Genomic DNA, 20,610 nt, shown 5'->3' with positions numbered 1-20,610 from the left:
GAAAAATCGAGTTTATCAAAACTTTTTGATTTTTCTTGACATTTGGTGAACATCGACAAAAAAAATTCATTTGGACGTAAGTTTTGATATTTTTATATTACTATCTTATTTATTAGAGTGATTTACATCTTGTAATGGTCAAATCAAATGTTATTTCCGTTTTCGTCTCGATTCGTTCGGATTTTTTTTCATCCACTGCTTGAATTCACCTCCACCGGGTCGAATGCCCAATTGAGCCGACCTTGACGTCACGTCTCTCATTATAAACGGTGAATAACCTGGAAAAAAGAAAAAACAATATAAATCAAATTATCCTGACGAAATGGTGGATACGCTAATTACGCAACAAAACCAGCAAAAAGTTGATCAAAAAGATGAATTTTGAAAAAATTAAAAATTAAAAAAAAACAAAATTCTAATATTAAAAACTAGAGAAAAGAAAATATTACATTTTTCTTGACAGTTTGGTGGAGGAGCCATATTTTATGAAAATGTCAACAAAAATCGTTTATCTTGACAATTTGGCAAAAAAAAATTGATTATTAAAAATATTATATTTTTCTTGACAGTTTGGTGGAGGAGCCATAATTCCACTAAACTGTCAAGAAAACTCATTTTTTTAAGATAATTAATATTAAAGACAAGTGTAAAAAAAATATTAAATTTTTCTTGACAATTTGGCGGATGCGCCGTAATTTGTTAAAATTGTCAAGAAAAATCAATATATTTTAAAAAATAACACTGAAAATAAATGAAAAAACAATTTTTTTGGCAATTTGGCGGAGGAGTAATATTTTACTAAATTGTAAAGCAAAATATAAAATTTTTCTTGACAGTTTGGTGGAGAAGCCGTATTTCACTAAATTGTCAAGAAAAATCAATTTTTTTCCTATAATTAGTACTAAAAACGTAAAAGGAAAATAATAAATTTTCCTTGACAGTTTGGTGAAGGAACCATATTTAAAAACATTTTTTTCCTAAATATAATCACCAAAAAGGAGAATGTAATTTTTTTAAATTTTCTTGACAATTTTGATAAATTACGGCTTTGTAGTCAAATGGTCAAGAAAAATAAATTTTCTAGAAAATGAACATCAAAAGCACGAATGTCAAACTTTTTATATTTTTCTTGACAATTTTTGATAAATTACGGCTCCGCCGTCAAATTGTCAAGAAAAATCCATTTTTCCAGAAAATGAGTAACAAAAAGTAAGAATGACATTTTTCTTGACAATTTGGCTAAATTACGACTCCGCCGTCAAATTGTCAAGAAAAATAATTTTTTTCATAAAATTAGTATACTTTTAACTTTATATATTTTTCTTGACAATTTTTGGTATAGACGACTATTCCGTTAAATTGTCAAGAAAAAATAATTTTCTTAAAAATAAACACCAAAAACAAAGAATTTCAAATTTTTAATATTTTTCTTGACAATTTTGGTAAATTACGTCTTTTGCGTTAAATTGTCAAGAAGAAATTTTTTTTTTCTTGAAAATGAGCACTTAAAACAAGAATATCACATTTTATTATTTTTCTTGACAATTTGGTGAAGGGAAATTTATTAATTTGTCAAGAACAAATTGTTTTTTTTTTAAATTAGCTCTAAAAATTAAGACTCCTCCGTCAAATTGTCAAGAAAAATTAATTTTCCGAAAAATAAGCACCATACAGAGAATGTCAAATTTTTGATATTTTTCTTGACAGTTTTCTAAATTTTTTGCGTCTTTGCCGTCAAATTGTCAAGAAAATATAGTTTTTCTTGACAAATTGGCGAAAAAAAGGAATTTGTTAAAATTGTCAGGAAAAATCAATTTTTCCAGAAAACGCGTATCAAAAATGCCAAATTGTTGACAATTTTGATGAAGTACGACTCTACCGTGAAATCGTCAAGAAAAATCAATTTGTTTTTGAAAATAAACACTGAAAATAAGCTAAAATAAAAATTAACGTTTTCTTGACAATTTGGCTGAAGCACCGTAATTCGAGGAAATTGTCAAGAAAAATCAATTTATTATTGAAAATGAGCACTAAAAACAAATTTAAAAAAATTTAACGTTTTCTTGACAATTTGGCGGAGCCGCCGTAATTCGTCACAATCGTCTAGAAAAACCAATTTATTTTTGAAAATGAACACTAAAAATTAAAATTAACGTTTTCTTGACAATTTGGCGGAGGCGCCGTAATTCGAGGAAACTGTCAAGAAAAATCAATTTATTTTTGAAAATGAACATTGAAAAAAAAATTACGTTTTCTTGACAATTTGGCGGATGCGCCGTAATTCGAGGAAATTGTCAAGAAAAATCAATTTTCTTGAAAACAACCACCAAAAACCAAAATGTCAATTTTTTTATATTTTTATTGATAAATTGGCGAAAAAAAACAATTCGTTAAAATTGTCAAGAAAAATCTATTTACCCTAAAAATAAACTCCAAAAACCATAAATATCAAATATTTGATATTTTTCTTGACAATTTTGCTAAATTAAGACTCCTCCGTCACATTGTCAAGAAAAATAAATTTTCCTAAAAACTACTATCAAAAACGAATAATGTCAAATTTTTTATATTTTTTTTGACAATTTTTGGTAAATTACGGCTATTCCGTTAAATTGTCAAGAAAAATCAATTTTCTTAAAAACAACCACCGAAAAGAAAAATGTCAAATTTTTGTAATTTTTTCTTGACAATTTTGCTAAATTAAAACACCTCCGTCAAATTGTCAAGAAAAATCTATTTTCTTAAAAATAAGCACCAAAAAGAAAAATGTCAAATTTTTGTAATTTTTTCTTGACAATTTTACTAAACTACACATTCACTATTTCTGATATTTTTCTTGACAATTTTGGAAAAAAACGACCTCCGTCAAATTGTCAAGAAAAATCAATTTATTTTGAGAAAATAAACACTGAAAACAAATTAAAAATTAACGTCACAATCGTCTAGAAAAACTAATTTATTTTTGAAAATAAACACTGAAAATAAGCTAAAATAAAAATTAACGTTTTCTTGACAATTTGGCGGAGGCGCCGTAATTCGAGGAAATTGTCAAGAAAAATCAATTTTCTTGAAAACAACCACCTGAAACCAAAATGGCAATTTTTTTATATTTTTCTTAACAAATTGGCGAAAAAAAAAACAATTTGTTAAAATTGTCAAAAAAAATCAATTTTTCCTAAAAATTAACACCAATAACCATAAATATCAAATTTTTGATATTTTTCTTGACAATTTTGCTAAATTAAGATTCCTCTGTCACATTGTCAAGAAAAATAAATTTTCCACCAAAAACACAAAAATGTAAAATTTTTGATATAATTCTTGACAATTTTTGGTAAATTACGACTTTTCCGTTAAATTGTCAAGAAAAATAATTTTCTTAAAAACAACCACCAAAAAGAAAAATGTCAAATTTTTGTAATTTTTTCCTGACAATTTTACTAAATTACACATTCACCATTTTTAATATCTGTCTTGACAATTTTGCTAAATTAAAACTCCTCCGTCAAATTGGCAAGAAAAATCAATTTTCCAAAATAAACCACCAAAACCAAAGAATGCCAAAATTTTCATTTTTCCTGACAATTTTTGGTAAATTACGACTCCTCCGTTAAATTGTCAAGAAAAATCAATTTTCTTAAAAATAAGCACCAAAAACAAAAATGTCAAATTTTTGTAATTTTTTCTTGACAATTTTACTAAATTACACATTGACATTCACCATTTCTGATATTTTTCTTGACACTTTTTGATAAAAAACGACTCCTCCGTCAAATGGTTAAGAAAAATCAATGTTCTTAAAAACTACTATCAAAAACAAAAAATGTCAAATTTTTTATATTTTTCTTGACAATTTCTGGTAAATTACGACTCCTCCGTCATATTGTCAAGAAAAAAATCAATTTGTTATTCAAAATGAGCACTAAAAACAAATTGAAAAAAATATTACGTTTTCTTGACAATTTGGCGGAGCCACCGTAATTCGTCACAATCGTCTAGGAAAAACAATTTATTTTTGAAAATGAACACTGAAAATTAATTAAAAATAAAAATTAACGTTTTCTTGACAATTTGGCGGAGGCGCCGTAATTAGTGATGAGCGATACCGTGATACTTAAATCACAACGTTAATTGTTACCGTTATATTTTGATATCAGTGATTTAATAGTGTGACGTGATCACGACATTCAGGCATTCACGATTTCGGCTACAAGAAATAAAGATCATCTTCCAGCCATAGCTCGATGTACGTGCTGTTAATAAGGCGCGATGTCGCTTGCGGCTCGTGTTAAGTCTTACGATGGTATTCGATAATCGACTTTATAGCAAAAACCGCGTTTTAGTAAGTCGCAACTTTGAGATGGGAACTTGGAAAAATCAGAAAACTGTAATCGTAATCACGTTATTCACGTCACGCTTTTGCGATACTTTTGGTAGCAGTCGTGATCAGTGATTTCTAAATATCAGTGATTAAATCACAGTTCGTTATATTTCGCTCATCACTAGCCGTAATTCGAGGAAACTGTCAAGAAAAATCAATTTTCTTGAAAACAACCACCAAAAGCCAAAATGTGAATTTTTTTATATTTTTCTTGACCAATTGGCGAAAAAAAAAAACAATTCGTTAAAATTGTCAAGAAAAATCTATTTTTCCTAAAAATAAACTCCAAAAATCATAAATATCAAATTTTTGATATTTTTCTTGACAATTTTGCTAAATTAAGACTCCTCTGTCACATTGTCAAGAACAATAAATTTTCCTAAAAACTACCACCAAAAGGTCAAATTTTTGATATAATTCTTGACAATTTTTGGTAAATTACGGCTTTTCCGTTAAACTGTCAAGAAAAATTAATTTTCTTAAAAACAACCACCCAAAAAGGAAAATGTCAAATTTTTGTAATTTTTTTCTTGACTATTTTACTAAATTACACATTCACGTTCACCATTTTTAATATCTTTCTTGACAATTTTGCTAAATTAAAACTCCTCGGTCAAATTGTCAAGAAAAATCAATTTTTCAAAATAAACCACCAAAACCAAAAAAAGGCAAAATTTTCATATTTTTCTTGACCATTTTTGGTAAATTACGACTCCTCCGTCAAATTGTCAAGAAAAATCAATTTTCCTAAAAATAAGCACCAAAATCAGAGGATGTCAAATTGTCAGAAAAAATCAATTTATTTTTAAAAATAACACTGAAAAAAAATTAACGTTTTCTCGACAATTTGGCGGAGGCACCGTAATTCGAGAAAATTGTCAACAAAAATTAATTTATTACTGAAAATGAGCACTAAAAACAAATTAAAAAAAATATTCCGTTTTCTTGACAATTTGGCGTAGCCGCTGTAATTCGTCACAATCGTCTAGAAAAACCAATTTATTTTTGAAAATGAACACTAAAAATTAATTAAAAATAAAAATTAACGTTTTCTTGACCATTTGGCGGAGGCGCCGTAATTCGAGGAAACTGTCAAGAAGAATCAATTTATTTTTGAAAATGAACACTGAAAACAAATTTTAAAAAAATTAACGTTTTCTTGACAATTTGGCGGAATTTGGCCGGAACTCGAGGAAATTGTCAAGAAAAATCAATTTTCTTGAAAACAACCAGCAAAAACCAAAATGGCAATTTTTTTATATTTTTCTTGACCAATTGGCGAAAAAAAAAAACAATTTGTTAAAATTGTCAAGAAAAATCTACTTTTCCTAAAAACTACCACCAAAAACACAAAAATGTAAATTTTTTTATATAATTCTTGACAATTTTTGGTAAATTACGGCTTTTCCGTTAAACTGTCGAGAAAAACTAATTTTCTTAAAAACAACGACCAAAAAGGAAAATGTCAAATTTTTGTAATTTTTTCTTGACAGTGTTGCTAAATTACACATTCACCATTTTTGATATCTTTCTCGACAATATTGCTAAATTAAAATTCCTCCGTCAAATTGTCAAGAAAAATCAATTTTCCAACATAAACCACCAAAACCAAAGAATGTCAAAATTTTCATATTTTTTTTGACAATTTTTGGTAAATTACGACTCCTCTGTCAAATTGTCAAGAAAAATCAATTTTCCTAAAAATAAGCACCAAAATCAGAGGATGTCAAATTTTTGATATTTTTCTTGACAGTTTTGCTAAATTACGGCATCGCCGTCAAATTGTCAAGAAAAAACAATTTTCTTAAAAACAACCACCAAAAACCAAAATGTCCATTTTTTTATATTTTTTTTGACAAATTGGCGAAAAAAAGTAATTCGTTAAAATTGTCAAGAAAAATCAAAAATCAAGAATGCCAAGTTGTTGACATTTTTCTTGACAATTTTGATGTACGACTATGTACGAAATCAATTTATTATTGAAAATGAGCACTAAAAACAAATTAACGTTTTCTTGACATTGGCGGAGCCGCCGTAATTCGTCACAATCGTCTAGGAAAAACAATTTATTTTTGAAAATTAACAATGAAAATTAATTAAAAATAAAAATTAACGTTTTCTTGACAATTTGGCGGAGGCGCCGTACTTCGAGGAAACTGTCAAGAAAAATCAATTTATTTTTCAAAATGAACACTGAAAACAAATTTAAAAAAAATTAACGTTTTCTTGACAATTTGGCGGAGGCGCTGTAATTCGAGGAAACTGTCAAGAAAATCAATTTATTTTTGAAAATGAACATTGAAAACAAATTAAAAAAAAAATAACGTTTTCTTGACAATTTGGCGGAGGCGCCGTAATTCGAGGAAACTGTCAAGAAAAATCAATTTTCTTGAAAACAACTACATGAAACCAAAATGGCAATTTTTTAATATTTTTCTTGACCAATTGGCGAAAAAAAAAACAATTCGTTAAAATTGTCAAGAAAAATCTATTTTTCCTAAAAATAAACTCTAAAATCCATAAATATCAAATTTTTGAAAATTTTCTTGTCAATTTTGCTAAATTAAGACTCCTCCGTCACATTGTCAAGAAAAATAAATTTTCCTAAAAACTACCACCAAAAACACAATAATGTAAAAATTTTGATATAATTCTTGACAATTTTTGGTAAATTACGGCTTTTCCGTTAAATTGTCAAGAAAAATTAATTTTCTTAAAAACAACCACCAAAAAGAAAAATGTCAAATTTTTGTAATTTTTTTTCTTGACAATTTTACTAAATTACACATTCACCATTTTTGATATCTTTCTTGACAATTTTGCTAAATTAAAACTCCTCCGTCAAATTGTCAAGAAAAATCAATTTTCCAAAATAAACCACCAAAACCAAAGAATGTCAAAATTTTCATATTTTTCTTGACAATTTTTGGTAAATTACAACTACTCCGTCAAATTTTTGATATTTCTCTTGATAGTTTTGCTAAATTACGGCATCGCCGTCAAATTGTCAAGAAAAAACAATTTTCTTAAAAACAACCACCAAAAACCAAAATGTCCATTTTTTTATTTTTTTTTTTGACAAATTGGCGAAAAAAAGTAATTCGTTAAAATTGTCAAGAAAAATCAACTTTTCTGGAAAACGAGTACCAAAAATCAAGAATGTCAAATTGTTGACATTTTTCTTGACAATTTTGATGAAGTACGACTCTTCCGTGAAATCGTCAAGAAAAATCAATTTATTTTTGAAAATAATCACTGAAAACAAGCTAAAATAAAAATTAACGTTTTCTTGACAATTTGGCGGAAGCACCGTAATTCGAGGAAATTGTCAAGAAAAATCAATTTATTATTGAACATGAGCACTAAAAACAAATTTAAAAAAAATTAACGTTTTCTTGACAATTTGGCGGAGGCCCCGTAATTCGAGGGAACTGTCAAGAAAAATCAATTTATTATTCAAAATGAGCACTAAAAACCAAAATGTCAATTTTTTTATATTTTTCTTGACAAATTGGCGAAAAAAAAACAATTTGTTAAAATTGTCAAGAAAAATCTATTATTCTTAAAAATTAACACCAAAAACAAAAAATGTCAAATTTTTGATATAATTCTTGACAATTTTTGGTAAATTACGACTTTTCCGTTAAATTGTCAAGAAAAATCAATTTTCTTAAAAACAACCACCAAAAAGGAAAATGTCTAATTTTTGTAATTTTTTCTTGACAATTTTGCTAAATTAAAACTCCTCCGTCAAATTGTCAAGAAAAATCAATTTTCCAAAATAAACCACCAAAACAAAAGAATGTCAAAATTTTCATTATTTTCTTGACAATCTTTGGTAAATTACGACTCCTCCGTCATATTGTCAAGAAAAAAATCAATTTGTTATTCAAAATGAGCACTAAAAACAAATTGATAAAAAATATTACGTTTTCTTGACAATTTGGCGGAGCCACCGTAATTCGTCACAATCGTCTAGAAAAAACAATTTATTTTTGAAAATGAACACTGAAAACAAATTTAAAAAAAATTTAACGTTTTCTTGACAATTTGGCGGAGGCGCCGTAATTCGAGGAAATTGTCAAGAAAAATTAATTTTCTTGAAAACAACCACCTGAAACCAAAATGGCAATTTTTTTATATTTTTCTTGACCAATTGGCGAAAAAAAAAACAATTTGTTAAAATTGTCAAGAAAAATCTACTTTTCCTAAAAATAAACTCTAAAATCCATAAATATCAAATTTTTGATATTTTTCTTGACAATTTTGCTAAATTAAGACTCCTCTGTCACATTGTCAAGAAAAATTAATTTTCCTAAAAACTACTATCAAAAACGAAGAATGTCAAATTTTTTATATTTTTCTTGACAATTTTTGGTAAATTACGGCTTTTCCGTTAAATTGTCAAGAAAAATCAATTTTTTTAAAAATAAACACCAAAAACAAAAATGTCAAATTTTTGTAATCTTTTCTTGACAGTTTTAGTAAATTACACATTGACATTCACCATTTCTGATATTTTTCTTGACAATTTTGATAAAAAACGACTCCTCCGTCAAATAGTCAAGAAAAATCAATGTTCCTAAAAACTACTATCAAAAACAAAAAATGTCAAATTTTTGATATTTTTCTTGACAATTTCTGGTAAATTACGACTCCTCCGTCATATTGTCAAGAAAAAAATCAATTTGTTATTCAAAATGAGCACTAAAAACAAATTGAAAAAAAAATATTACGTTTTCTTGACAATTTGGCGGAGCCACCGTAATTCGTCACAATCGTCTAGAAAAAACAATTTATTTTTGAAAATTAACAATGAAAATTAATTAAAAATAAAAATTAACGTTTTCTTGACAATTTGGCGGAGGCGCCGTAATTCGAGGAAACTGTCAAGAAAAATCAATTTTCTTGAAAACAACCACCAAAAACCAAAATGTAAATTTTTTTATATTCTTTTTGACAAATTGGCGAAAAAAAAACAATTCGTTAAAATTGTCAAGAAAAATCTATTTTTCCTAAAAATTAACACACAAAACAAAAAATGTCAAATTTTTGATACAATTCTTAACAATTTTTGGTAAATCACGGCTTTTCCGTTAAATTGTCAAGAAAAATCAATTTTCTTAAAAACAACCACCAAAAAGAAAAATGTCAAATTTTTGTAATTTTTTCTTGACAATTTTACTAAATTACACATTCACCATTTTTGATATCTTTCTTGACAATTTTGCTAAATTAAAACTCCTCTCCGTTAAATTGTCAAGAAAAATCAATTTTCCAAAATAAACCACCAAAACCAAAGAATGTCAAAATTTTCATATTTTTCTTGACAATTTTTGGTAAATTACGACTCCTCCGACAAATTGTCAAGAAAAATAAATTTTCCTAAAAACCACCACCAAAACCAAAGAATGTCAAATTTTGTATATTCTTCTTGACAAATTCGCAAAAAATTGTCAAGAAAAATCAACATTTCACAAAATTACTCACAAAAAAAAAATCTCGCCCCGCTGGCGGATGCGCCAATCAATCAAAGAAAACCGAGACAAAAAGGCGAATGCGCCACTTACCGGCAATATAATCGTCGTCCAACGGATCGTTTTTCGTTCGGGCCAATCGGGTCGGTTTATTATCGGCCATCGGCTGATCGGCCACCAAAATCGGATTGTTCGGATGTTTTCCGCCACGAATCCGAGGCAAACTGAATTTTTTTCCGCGCGCCGTCAACGGCCGCTTGACGTTTAAATGGACGCGAACAGCGCCCTCTGCCGACACCGTCACCGCCACCTTTTTCAACGTGTCGTTGCCGCAATTCGGACAGAAACGCAAAGTCATTTGCCCGGTCGTTTTGAAGCACGCGTAACAACGCCGTATATAAGTGCGCAAGTGTCTGATGATGCGCCCGTCCAACGTCGAAACGTTCAAGTTCATTTGTTTCAGCACGTTTTGCATCGCATAGTCGGTGGTCAGGCACGCGACGGACGCGTGCGCCTCGTCGTCCAGTTGCGAGTCGATCTGCGAACAAAACAATGTCACTTTGACAGGTGCGTCAAATTTGACTGCGGAATTCGAATCGGCGACCCCGAATTAGTCGAAAACGAGTGGTCACTCGGGGGGTCTAAGTTGAAAAACAAAAAAGTTGTATGCAGAAAGTGTTTCTCCCACCAAAACGCAACTTTCTTGTTAGTCAAGCTAGAGTTGACGTTTCGGTGTCATTTTATGTTAAAATTTCCCGGAAAACACGCTGATGCAGTCAGTTTTGCGATACCTCCCACACTAGCCGAGTTACACCAAGAAAACCGTCTTTTCAACACTGATTCTAATCAAAACTCGAACTGGGTAATAGTTAAGTGAATTTTGACTGCGAATTTGAAATCAGCGACCCCAAATTAGCCGAAAACGAGTGGTCACTCGGGGGGTCGAAGTTGAAAAACAAAAAAGTTGTGTGCGGAAAGTGTCTTTCCCACCAAAAACGCAACTTTTTTGTTTGTCAAGCTAGAGTTGACGTCTCGGTGTCATTTTATGTTAAAATTTCCCGGAAAACACGCTGGTGTAGTCGGTTTTGCGATATCTCCCAAACTAGCAGAGTTACACCAAGAAAACCGCCTTTTTAACACTGATTCCAATCAAAACTCGAACTGGGTAAAAGTTACGTGAATTTTGACTGGGGATTTGAAATCAGCGACCCCAAATTAGTCGAAAACGAGTGGTCACTCGGGGGGTCTAAGTTGAAAAACAAAAAAGTTGCCTGCGGAAAGTGTCCCTCCCACCAAAAACGCAACTTTTTTGTTTGTCAAGCTAGAGTTGACGTCTCGGTGTCATTTTATGTTAAAATTTCCCGGAAAACACGCTGGTGTAGTCGGTTTTGCGATATCTCCCAAACTAGCCGAGATACACCAAGAAAACCGCCTTTTTAACAATGATTTCAATCAAAACTCGAACTGGGTAATAGTTACGTGAATTTTGACAGCGGATTTGAAATCAGCGACCCCAAATTAGTCGAAAACGAGTGGTCACTCGGGGGGTCCAAGTTGAAAAACAAAAAAGTTGTGTGCGGAAAGTGTCTTTCCCACCAAAAACGCAACTTTTTTGTTTGTCAAGCTAGAGTTGACGTCTCGGTGTCATTTTATGTTAAAATTTCCCGGAAAACACGCTGGTGTAGTCGGTTTTGCGATATCTCCCAAACTAGCAGAGTTACACCAAGAAAACCGCCTTTTTAACACTGATTCCAATCAAAACTCGAACTGGGTAAAAGTTACGTGAATTTTGACTGGGGATTTGAAATCAGCGACCCCAAATTAGTCGAAAACGAGTGGTCACTCGGGGGGTCCAAGTTGAAAAACAAAAAAGTTGTGTGCGGAAAGTGTCTTTCCCACCAAAAACGCAACTTTTTTGTTTGTCAAGCTAGAGTTGACGTCTCGGTGTCATTTTATGTTAAAATTTCCCGGAAAACACGCTGGTGTAGTCGGTTTTGCGATATCTCCCAAACTAGCAGAGTTACACCAAGAAAACCGCCTTTTTAACACTGATTCCAATCAAAACTCGAACTGGGTAAAAGTTACGTGAATTTTGACTGGGGATTTGAAATCAGCGACCCCAAATTAGTCGAAAACGAGTGGTCACTCGGGGGGTCTAAGTTGAAAAACAAAAAAGTTGCCTGCGGAAAGTGTCCCTCCCACCAAAAACGCAACTTTTTTGTTTGTCAAGCTAGAGTTGACGTCTCGGTGTCATTTTATGTTAAAATTTTCCGGAAAACACGCTGGTATAGTCGGTTTTGCGATATCTCCCAAACTAGCAGAGTTACACCAAGAAAACCGTCTGTTTAACACTGATTCTAATCAAAACTCGAACTGGGTAATAGTTACGTTAATTTTGACTGCGGATTTGAAATCAGCGACCCCAAATTAGTCAAAAACGAGTGGTCACTCGGGGGGTCTAAGTTGAAAAACAAAAAAGTTGTATGCAGAAAGTGTTTCTCCCACCAAAACGCAACTTTCTTGTTAGTCAAGCTAGAGTTGACGTTTCGGTGTCATTTTATGTTAAAATTTCCCGGAAAACACGCTGATGCAGTCAGTTTTGCGATACCTCCCAAACTAGCCGAGTTACACCAAGAAAACCGTCTTTTCAACACTGATTCCAATCAAAACTCGACCTTGGTAATAGTTACGTTAATTTTGACTGCGGATTTGAAATCAGCGACCCCAAATTAGTCGAAAACGAGTGGTCACTCGAGGGATATAAGTTGAAAAACAAAAAAGTTGTGTGCGGAAAGTGTCTTTCCCACCAAAAACGCAACTTTCTTGTTTGTCAAGCTAGAGTTGACGTCTCGGTGTCATTTTATGTTAAAATTTCCCGGAAAACACGCTGGTGTAGTCGGTTTTACGATATCTCCCAAACTAGCCGAGTTACACCAAGAAAACCGCCTTTTTAACACTGTTTCCAATCAAAACTCGAACTGGGTAATAGTTACGTGAATTTTGACTGCGGATTTGAAATCAGCGACCCCAAATTAGTCGAAAACAAGTGGTCACTCGAGGGGTTTAAGTTGAAAAACAAAAAACTTGTGTACAGAAAGTGTCTTTCCCACCAAAACGCAACTTTTTTGTTTGACAAGCTAGAGTTGACGTCTCGGTGTCATTTTTATGTTAAAATTTCCCGGAAAACACGCTGGTGTAGTCGGTTTTGCGATATCTCCCAAACTAACCGAGTTAAACCTAAAATCTCAACACTCACCTGCTTTTTAGCCCGCGCTATATTGGCGGGAGTGATCCAGCCCCCATCGGCGTCGTCCTCGCTAACCTCCTCCGGCTCAGAAGCGTCATCCTCATCTGAGCCGGTCTGAGCGTGGCGCGGCGCATAAAACCCCGCCACCTGTTGCGTGGCACCACCGTTGACAGGCGCGTCAGTATCGATGACAGGTCGCGCCACCACCGGCACGTTCCGCAAATGATCGGTTCCGTTCCGTTCCGCTTCGAGCTGATACGTCAGCGCCATCACTTTAATGTCGGTGGCGGACAGACTCGGATAGTCGCCCGTTTTCTTGGAAAACTCGGTCACGTGACGCACGTGCTCGGCAGAGGGCGCGCGCACGCCCAAATCGTACGGCAGCGCCACCAAACGGCGCAGCTGACGTTTGTCCCGGATCTCGTCCACCACCTCCTGGCACGTGACCAGATTGTCGGCAACGTCCTGGAACAACACACACACGTCATCTGTCATCTGTCACCTGTCACTTAAAAGGAAAACGTCACCTGTCATTATGACAGATGTGTGACAGAGTTACAAAAACGTGACTAAAAAAATTGTGGATTGTTCTGGAATACAGTCAGGGAGAAAAGTAGTATCAAAGTTTAAATTGACAGAAACACAGTTTGAAAGGACAGTCAGAGACAAAATCACTTGTAAAACCTACTTGGAATGGGAAAATGACAGTTTTAAGCACATTTTTGGAATCCTCATTAAATTTCCCATCTAATAACATAAAAAACACTAAAAAATCAGGTACAGTCAGGGAGAAAAGTAGTGTCAAAGTTTGAATTGACAGAAACACAGTTTGAAAGACAGTCAGGGACAAAATTGCTTTAAAACCCACTTGGAATGGGAAAATGACAGTTTTAAGCACATTTTTGGAATCCTCATTAAATTTCCCATCTAATAACATAAAAAACACTAAAAAATCAGGTACAGTCAGGGAGAAAAGTGGTGTCAAAGTTTAAATTGACAGAAACACAGTTTGAAAGACAGTCAGGGATAAAATTACTTGTAAAACCCACTTGGAATGGGAAAATAACAGTTTTAAGCACATTTTTGGAATCCTCATTAAATTTCCTATGTAATGACATAAAAAACACTAAAAAATCAGGTACAGTCAGGGAGAAAAGTGGTGTCAAAGTTTAAATTGACAGAAACACAGTTTGAAAGACAGTCAGGGACAAAATTACTTGTAAAACCCACTTGGAGTGGGAAAATGACAGTTTTAAGCACATTTTTGGAATCCTCATTAAATTTCCTATCTAATGACATAAAAAAACACTAAAAAATCAGGTACAGTCAGGGAGAAAAGTGGTGTCAAAGTTTAAATTGACAGAAACACAGTTTGAAAGGACAGTCAGGGACAAAATTACTTGTAAAACCCACTTGGAATGGGAAAATGACAGTTTTAAGCACATTTTTGGAATCCTCATTAAATTTCCCATCTAATGACATAAAAAAATAAAAAAAATCAGATACAGTCAGGGAGAAAAGTAGTGTCAAAGTTTAAATTGGCAGAAACACAGTTTGAAAGACAGTCAGGGATAAAATTACTTGTAAAACCCACTTGGAATGGGAAAATAACAGTTTTAAGCACATTTTTGGAATCCTCATTAAATTTCCCATCTAATGACATAAAAAAATAAAAAAAATCAGATACAGTCAGGGAGAAAAGTAGTGTCAAAGTTTAAATTGGCAGAAACACAGTTTGAAGGGACAGTCAGGGACAAAATTGCTTGTAAAACCCACTTGGAATGGGAAAATGATAGTTTTAAGCACATTTTTGGAATCCTCATTAAATTTCACATCTAATAACATAAAAAACACTAAAAAATCAGATACAGTCAGAGAGAAAAGTAGTGTCAAAGTTTAAATTGACAGAAACACAGTTTGAAAGGACAGTCAGGGACAAAATTACTTGTAAAACCCACTTGGAATGGGAAAATGACAGTTTTAAGCACATTTTTGGAATCCTCATTAAATTTCCCATCTCATGACATAAAAAACACTAAAAAATCAGGTACAGTCAGGGAGAAAAGTAGTGTCAAAGTTTAAATTGACAGAAACACAGTTTGAAGGGACAGTCAGGGACAAAATTGCTTGTAAAACCCACTTGGAATGGGAAAATGATAGTTTTAAGCACATTTTTGGAATCCTCATTAAATTTCACATCTAATAACATAAAAAACACTAAAAAATCAGATACAGTCAGAGAGAAAAGCAGTGTCACAGTTTGAAAGGACAGTCAGTGACAAAATCATTTGTAAAACCAACTTGGAATGGGAAAATGACAGTTTTAAGCACATTTTTGAAATCTTCATTAAATTTCCTATCTAATGACATAAAAAACACTAAAAATGCCGGTACAGTCAGAGAGAAAAACGGTGTCAAAGATTGAATTGACAGAAACACAGTTTGAAAGACAGTCAGGGACAAAATTGCATGTAAAACCCACTTGGAATAGGAAAATGACAGTTTTAAGCACATTTTTGGAATCCTCATTAAATTTCCCATCTCATGACATAAAAAACACTAAAAAATCAGGGACAGTCAGGGAGAAAAGTAGTGTAAAAGTTTAAATTGACAGAAACACAGTTTGAAGGGACAGTCAGAGACAAAATTGCTTGTAAAACCCACTTGGAATGGGAAAATGACAGTTTTAAGCACATTTTTGGAATCCTCATTAAATTTCCCATCTAATGACATAAAAAAATAAAAAAAATCAGATACAGTCAGGGAGAAAAGTAGTGTCAAAGTTTAAATTGACAGAAACACAGTTTGAAAGGACAGTCAGGGACAAAATTACTTGTAAAACCCACTTGGAATGGGAAAATGACAGTTTTAAGCACATTTTTGGAATCCTCATTAAATTTCCCATCTCATGACATAAAAAACACTAAAAAATCAGGTACAGTCAGGGAGAAAAGTAGTGTCAAAGTTTAAATTGACAGAAACACAGTTTGAAGGGACAGTCAGGGACAAAATTGCTTGTAAAACCCACTTGGAATGGGAAAATGATAGTTTTAAGCACATTTTTGGAATCCTCATTAAATTTCACATCTAATAACATAAAAAACACTAAAAAATCAGATACAGTCAGAGAGAAAAGTAGTGTCAAAGTTTAAATTGACAGAAACACAGTTTGAAAGGACAGTCAGGGACAAAATTACTTGTAAAACCCACTTGGAATGGGAAAATGACAGTTTTAAGCACATTTTTGGAATCCTCATTAAATTTCCCATCTAATGACATAAAAAAACACTAAAAAATCAGATACAGTCAGAGAGAAAAGCAGTGTCACAGACTATTCTAAAATGTTTCTTAAAGTTCTAAGAAGTTCCAAAACGTTCTAGAACGTTTTAGAAGCAACCAGAAGATTCTAGAATATTTTGGAACGGACTAGAATGTTCCAAAAAGTTCCAGAATGTCTAGTAATTTTTAAAATATTATAGAATGTTTTGGAATGTTCTAAACGGTTTTGGACAATTCTAGAATGTTTCAAAACTATCTAGAAGGTCCTGTAAGGTTCCACAATGTTCTGGAAGGTTCTAGAATATTTTGAAAGGGCCTAGAATGTTCCAAAATGTTCTAAGAAATTCCAGAATGTCTAGTAAGCTTCTAAAATGTTATAGAATGTTTTGAAAGTTTCTGGAATGTTCTAAACTGTTCTGGACAATTCTAGAATGTTCCAAAACTTTCTAGAAGGTCCTGTAAGATTCCACAATGTTCTGGAAGGTAACAGAATGTTCTGGAAGGTTCTAGAAGATTTTAGAATGTTTTGAAAGGGGCATAGAGTGTTCTAAACGGTTCTGGACAATTCTAGAACGTTCCAGAAGATCCTGTAAAGGTCTGCAATGTTCTAAAAGGTTTCAGAACCTCTTAGAAGGTTCTAGAATAATTTGGAACATATCAGAATGTTCCAAAAATGTCTAAAATTTTCGAAAAGGTTCCAGAATAATCTAGAAGGTTTTAGAATGTTCCAGAAGCTATAAAAAAGTTTTAAAATGTACAAAAAGGTTCCAGAATGTTTTAGAAAGTTCTAGAATGTTCTAAAAGATTCTAAAATGTACGGAAAGGATCCAGAGTGTCATAGAAAGTTCTAGATCTGATAACCTTAAAAAAATACAAAACAGTTTGGTACAGTCAGGTAGAAAAGCACTGCTAAAGTTCATATAGGAAACATCCGACCGTTTAAAGGACAGTCCCCGGCAAAATCACCTATAAAACCGACTTGGAATGAGAAAATGGCAATTTTAAGCACATTTTTGGAATCCTCACTAAATTTTCTATCAAATGACATAAAAAAACACTAAAAATCAGGTACAGTCAGGGAGAAAAATAGTGTCAAAGTTTAAATTGACAGAAACACAGTTTGAAGGGACAGTCAGGGACAAAATCATTTGTAAAACCCATTTGGAATGGGAAAATGACAGTTTTAAGCACATTTTTGGAATCCTCATTAAATTTCCCATCTAATGACATAAAAAAATACAGAAAACTCAGGTACAGTCAAAGAGAAAAGGAGTGTCGAAGTTTAAATTGACAAAAACACAGTTTGAAAGGACAGTCAGGGACAAAATTGCTTTAAAACCCACTTGGAATGACCGAATCATGTTTTTAAGCACATTTTTGGAATCTTCATTAAATTTCCTATCTAATGACATAAAAAACACTAAAAAATCAGGTACAATCAGAGAGAAAAACGGTGTCAAAGATTGAATTGACAGAAACACAGTTTGAAAGACAGTCAGGGACAAAATTGCTTGTAAAACCCACGGAATGGGAAAATGACAGTTTTAAGCACATTTTTGGAATCCTCACTAAATTTCCTCTCTAATGACATAAAAAAACACTAAAAAATCAGGTACAGTCAGGGAGAAAAGTGGTGTCAAAGTTTAAATTGACAAAAACACAGTTTGAAAGACAGTCAGGGACAAAATCACCTATAAAACACACTTGGAGTGAGAAAATGACTGTTTTAAGCACATTTTTGGAATCCTCATTAAATTTCCTATCTAATGACATATAAAACACTAAAAATGCCGGTACAGTCAGAGAGAAAAACGGTGTCAAAAGTTGAATTGACAGAAACACAGTTTGAAAGAGAGTCAGGGACAAAATTGCTTGTAAAACCCACTTGGAATGGGAAAATGACAGTTGTAAGCACATTTTTGGAATCCTCACTAAATTTTCTATCAAATGACATAAAAAACACTAAAAAATCAGGTACAGTCAGAGAAAAAACAGTGTCAAAGTTTGAATGGGATAGTCAGTGACAAAATCTCTTTTAAAACCCACTTGGAATGACCGAATCATGTTTTTAAGCACATTTTTGGAATCTTCATTAAATTTTCCCTCAAAAGTGGTGGAAAAACTGCTTATACAGGGTGTTTAAGTGCATTTTTTCCTTATCGAGCTCAGTAATCATGCTTTTGGCCAAACTAACCACTTTTTACTACAATATTAAGCTGATTCTAGCCTGGTTGGACAGTTTTCTCAATAATCAACCTAAACTAACCTGAAAAACCTGGAAAACCCATGAAAAACCCTCTGATACAGGGTGTTTCAGGTTAGAGAGTAAAACACCCTCGTTACACCGAACCAAACTAGTTTAAGTAACCAATTTCCACTGGAACACATTGAAACTAACCAGAAAATGACTGGAAAACCAGGAATAACCCATTATACAGGGTGTTTAAGGTAGAAAAAACGTGCCTGAAAGTACTTACGTGCAACTGGGCACCCTGTATAAAAGCGGTCGTGTCCACGACCAAAGTTTCCACTCGTTTCCCCTTCTGTTCGGTCATTTTACCGTTTTCCACTGAAATTCCCTGGGAAAAACGGTCCTGATTATGGTAAAAGGGTCCAAATATTGGTCAACTACAGGCACTCACGCTCTAAAAACAACAATGCGAGTAAACCTAACCTAGAAATCTAGAAAATGACAGTTGACAGAAGAGAAGTGTCAGTTGCGTCGAATCGTACAGCTAACGGTCACGTGACCTGACCCAGGGTAGTTCTCACCTAACCTAGTCAGTTTTAAGGTAATATCTCCCTTATTAGGCCCTTTAGGGCAAAAGTGACCTTAAACGATCTTGTAAAGAATGAAATTCCCTACAACTTTTCTCTTATACGCTTTATTGATATCTGCTGTTCGATTAATTAAATAAACGAACAGAAATATGGCATCACCGCTGTTCCGGCCTTCAACCACCACCTTATTTTGTTAGTCAGAGTGCCGTGGTAGAAAAAATCACACAATTTGGCAAAACAACTCTTTAAATCTCCACACTTCCATTCAATTCCTGTAATTTTAATTGATTAACAACTTAAAAATTGCTAAGAGGAAACACGCGGCAACACTGCCAACGCACTGTCACCGCCAACTGTCAATCTGTCAAAAACGACGTTATATTTGTTGAATTAGGTTAGGTTAGTTTTTCTTGTAAATTTTGGGAAATTCAAGGAAATTAGTGGGTTTTCAGTGAATTAACGGTTAAGGGAGTGTTTAACAGTGTTTTCCCGTACTTTTCGGTGATTTTCCGGGTGTTTTTTTGTATTTTTAAGCCCAACTTTTGATTTGTTAGGTTAGGTTAGTTTTCCAGTGTAAACACAGCAAAATTGAACTAAATTAGTGGGTTTTCCAGTGAATTAACGCTTAACGACTGGTTTAGCAGTGTTTTTCAGTGATTTTCAGTGGTTTTTCCCGATTTTTGCATCCAAAATGCAAAATCCTCCAGTGTGGCAGTTCGAGGAACCTCGGGTTACTTTCACCACCAGTAAATACCGGAATTTCGATGGTTTACAGCGTGAAATCGACCGTTTTACCTTCACCCATTTGGTAAGTACCCCATTTACGGCACTAGTGCGGTAATTTGCGTTTGTTTTGCTCGGTTTTTGCTGCTTTTCGGTTGCTCGGGTCCAACCGAACATATGGACCTTCAACCTGTCTTTAGGGCAAAAGTACCCTTAAACAATCTTGTAGAAAATCAAATTTGCTACAACTTTCCTTCTTTGCATTTTTATGATTTTTCACCTAATAACCAAGTTACACTGGTTTTAAAGCACTTTTTTGTACTTTAACACAGTTTTTGGAAAATATCTCCTTTACTCGACCCTTTAGGGCAAACGTACCCTTAAACAATCTTGTAGAGAATAAAATTTGCTACAATTTTCCTTCTTTACACTTTTTTGATATTTCCCATAATAACCGAGTTAGGCATGGTTGAATGTATGGACAGTCCTATTTACTAACAAATGACAGTTCACAAAAAAAACGTCAATTTTTTTTTTCTTTTGACATATGACATTGTCCACGTCCATTTGGCCGCTGTCATTTTTCTCTTACTGTCAACTTGACGTTTTTTTTGTCAGTTTTTAGTGCTGTCACTTTTACGCCGTTTTTTCACGGTCACGTGTTTTTGACAGTTTTGTTTTTATTTCGAACAAGTCACGCAACATTTTTCCTTGGTAACTGT

The 20,610-nt window shown here is 33.0% G+C and overlaps 1 protein-coding gene across 1 annotated transcript; it reads right to left on the bottom strand.

Annotated features, from left to right (window-relative positions):
• Window positions 1–77: 77 nt before the first annotated feature.
• LOC145738160 (RNA-binding protein NOB1) lies at window positions 78–19,059 on the bottom strand. The gene is made up of 4 exons (XM_081993024.1): window positions 18,862–19,059; window positions 13,115–13,570; window positions 9,952–10,396; window positions 78–278 (listed from the first exon to the last, which is right to left on the bottom strand). The coding sequence occupies exons 1-4, from the start codon at window positions 18,937–18,939 to the stop codon at window positions 151–153; spliced, it is 1,107 nt and encodes a 368-aa protein (XP_081849150.1). The 5' UTR covers window positions 18,940–19,059; the 3' UTR covers window positions 78–150.
• Between the last annotated feature and the right edge of the window lie 1,551 nt (window positions 19,060–20,610).

Source organism: Ips typographus, linkage group LG15 (assembly GCF_016097725.1).
Source record: "Ips typographus isolate SLU linkage group LG15, UJ_Ityp_2.0, whole genome shotgun sequence".
NCBI lineage: Eukaryota > Metazoa > Arthropoda > Insecta > Coleoptera > Curculionidae > Ips > Ips typographus.
This window is presented reverse-complemented; position numbering and strand designations above follow the sequence as displayed.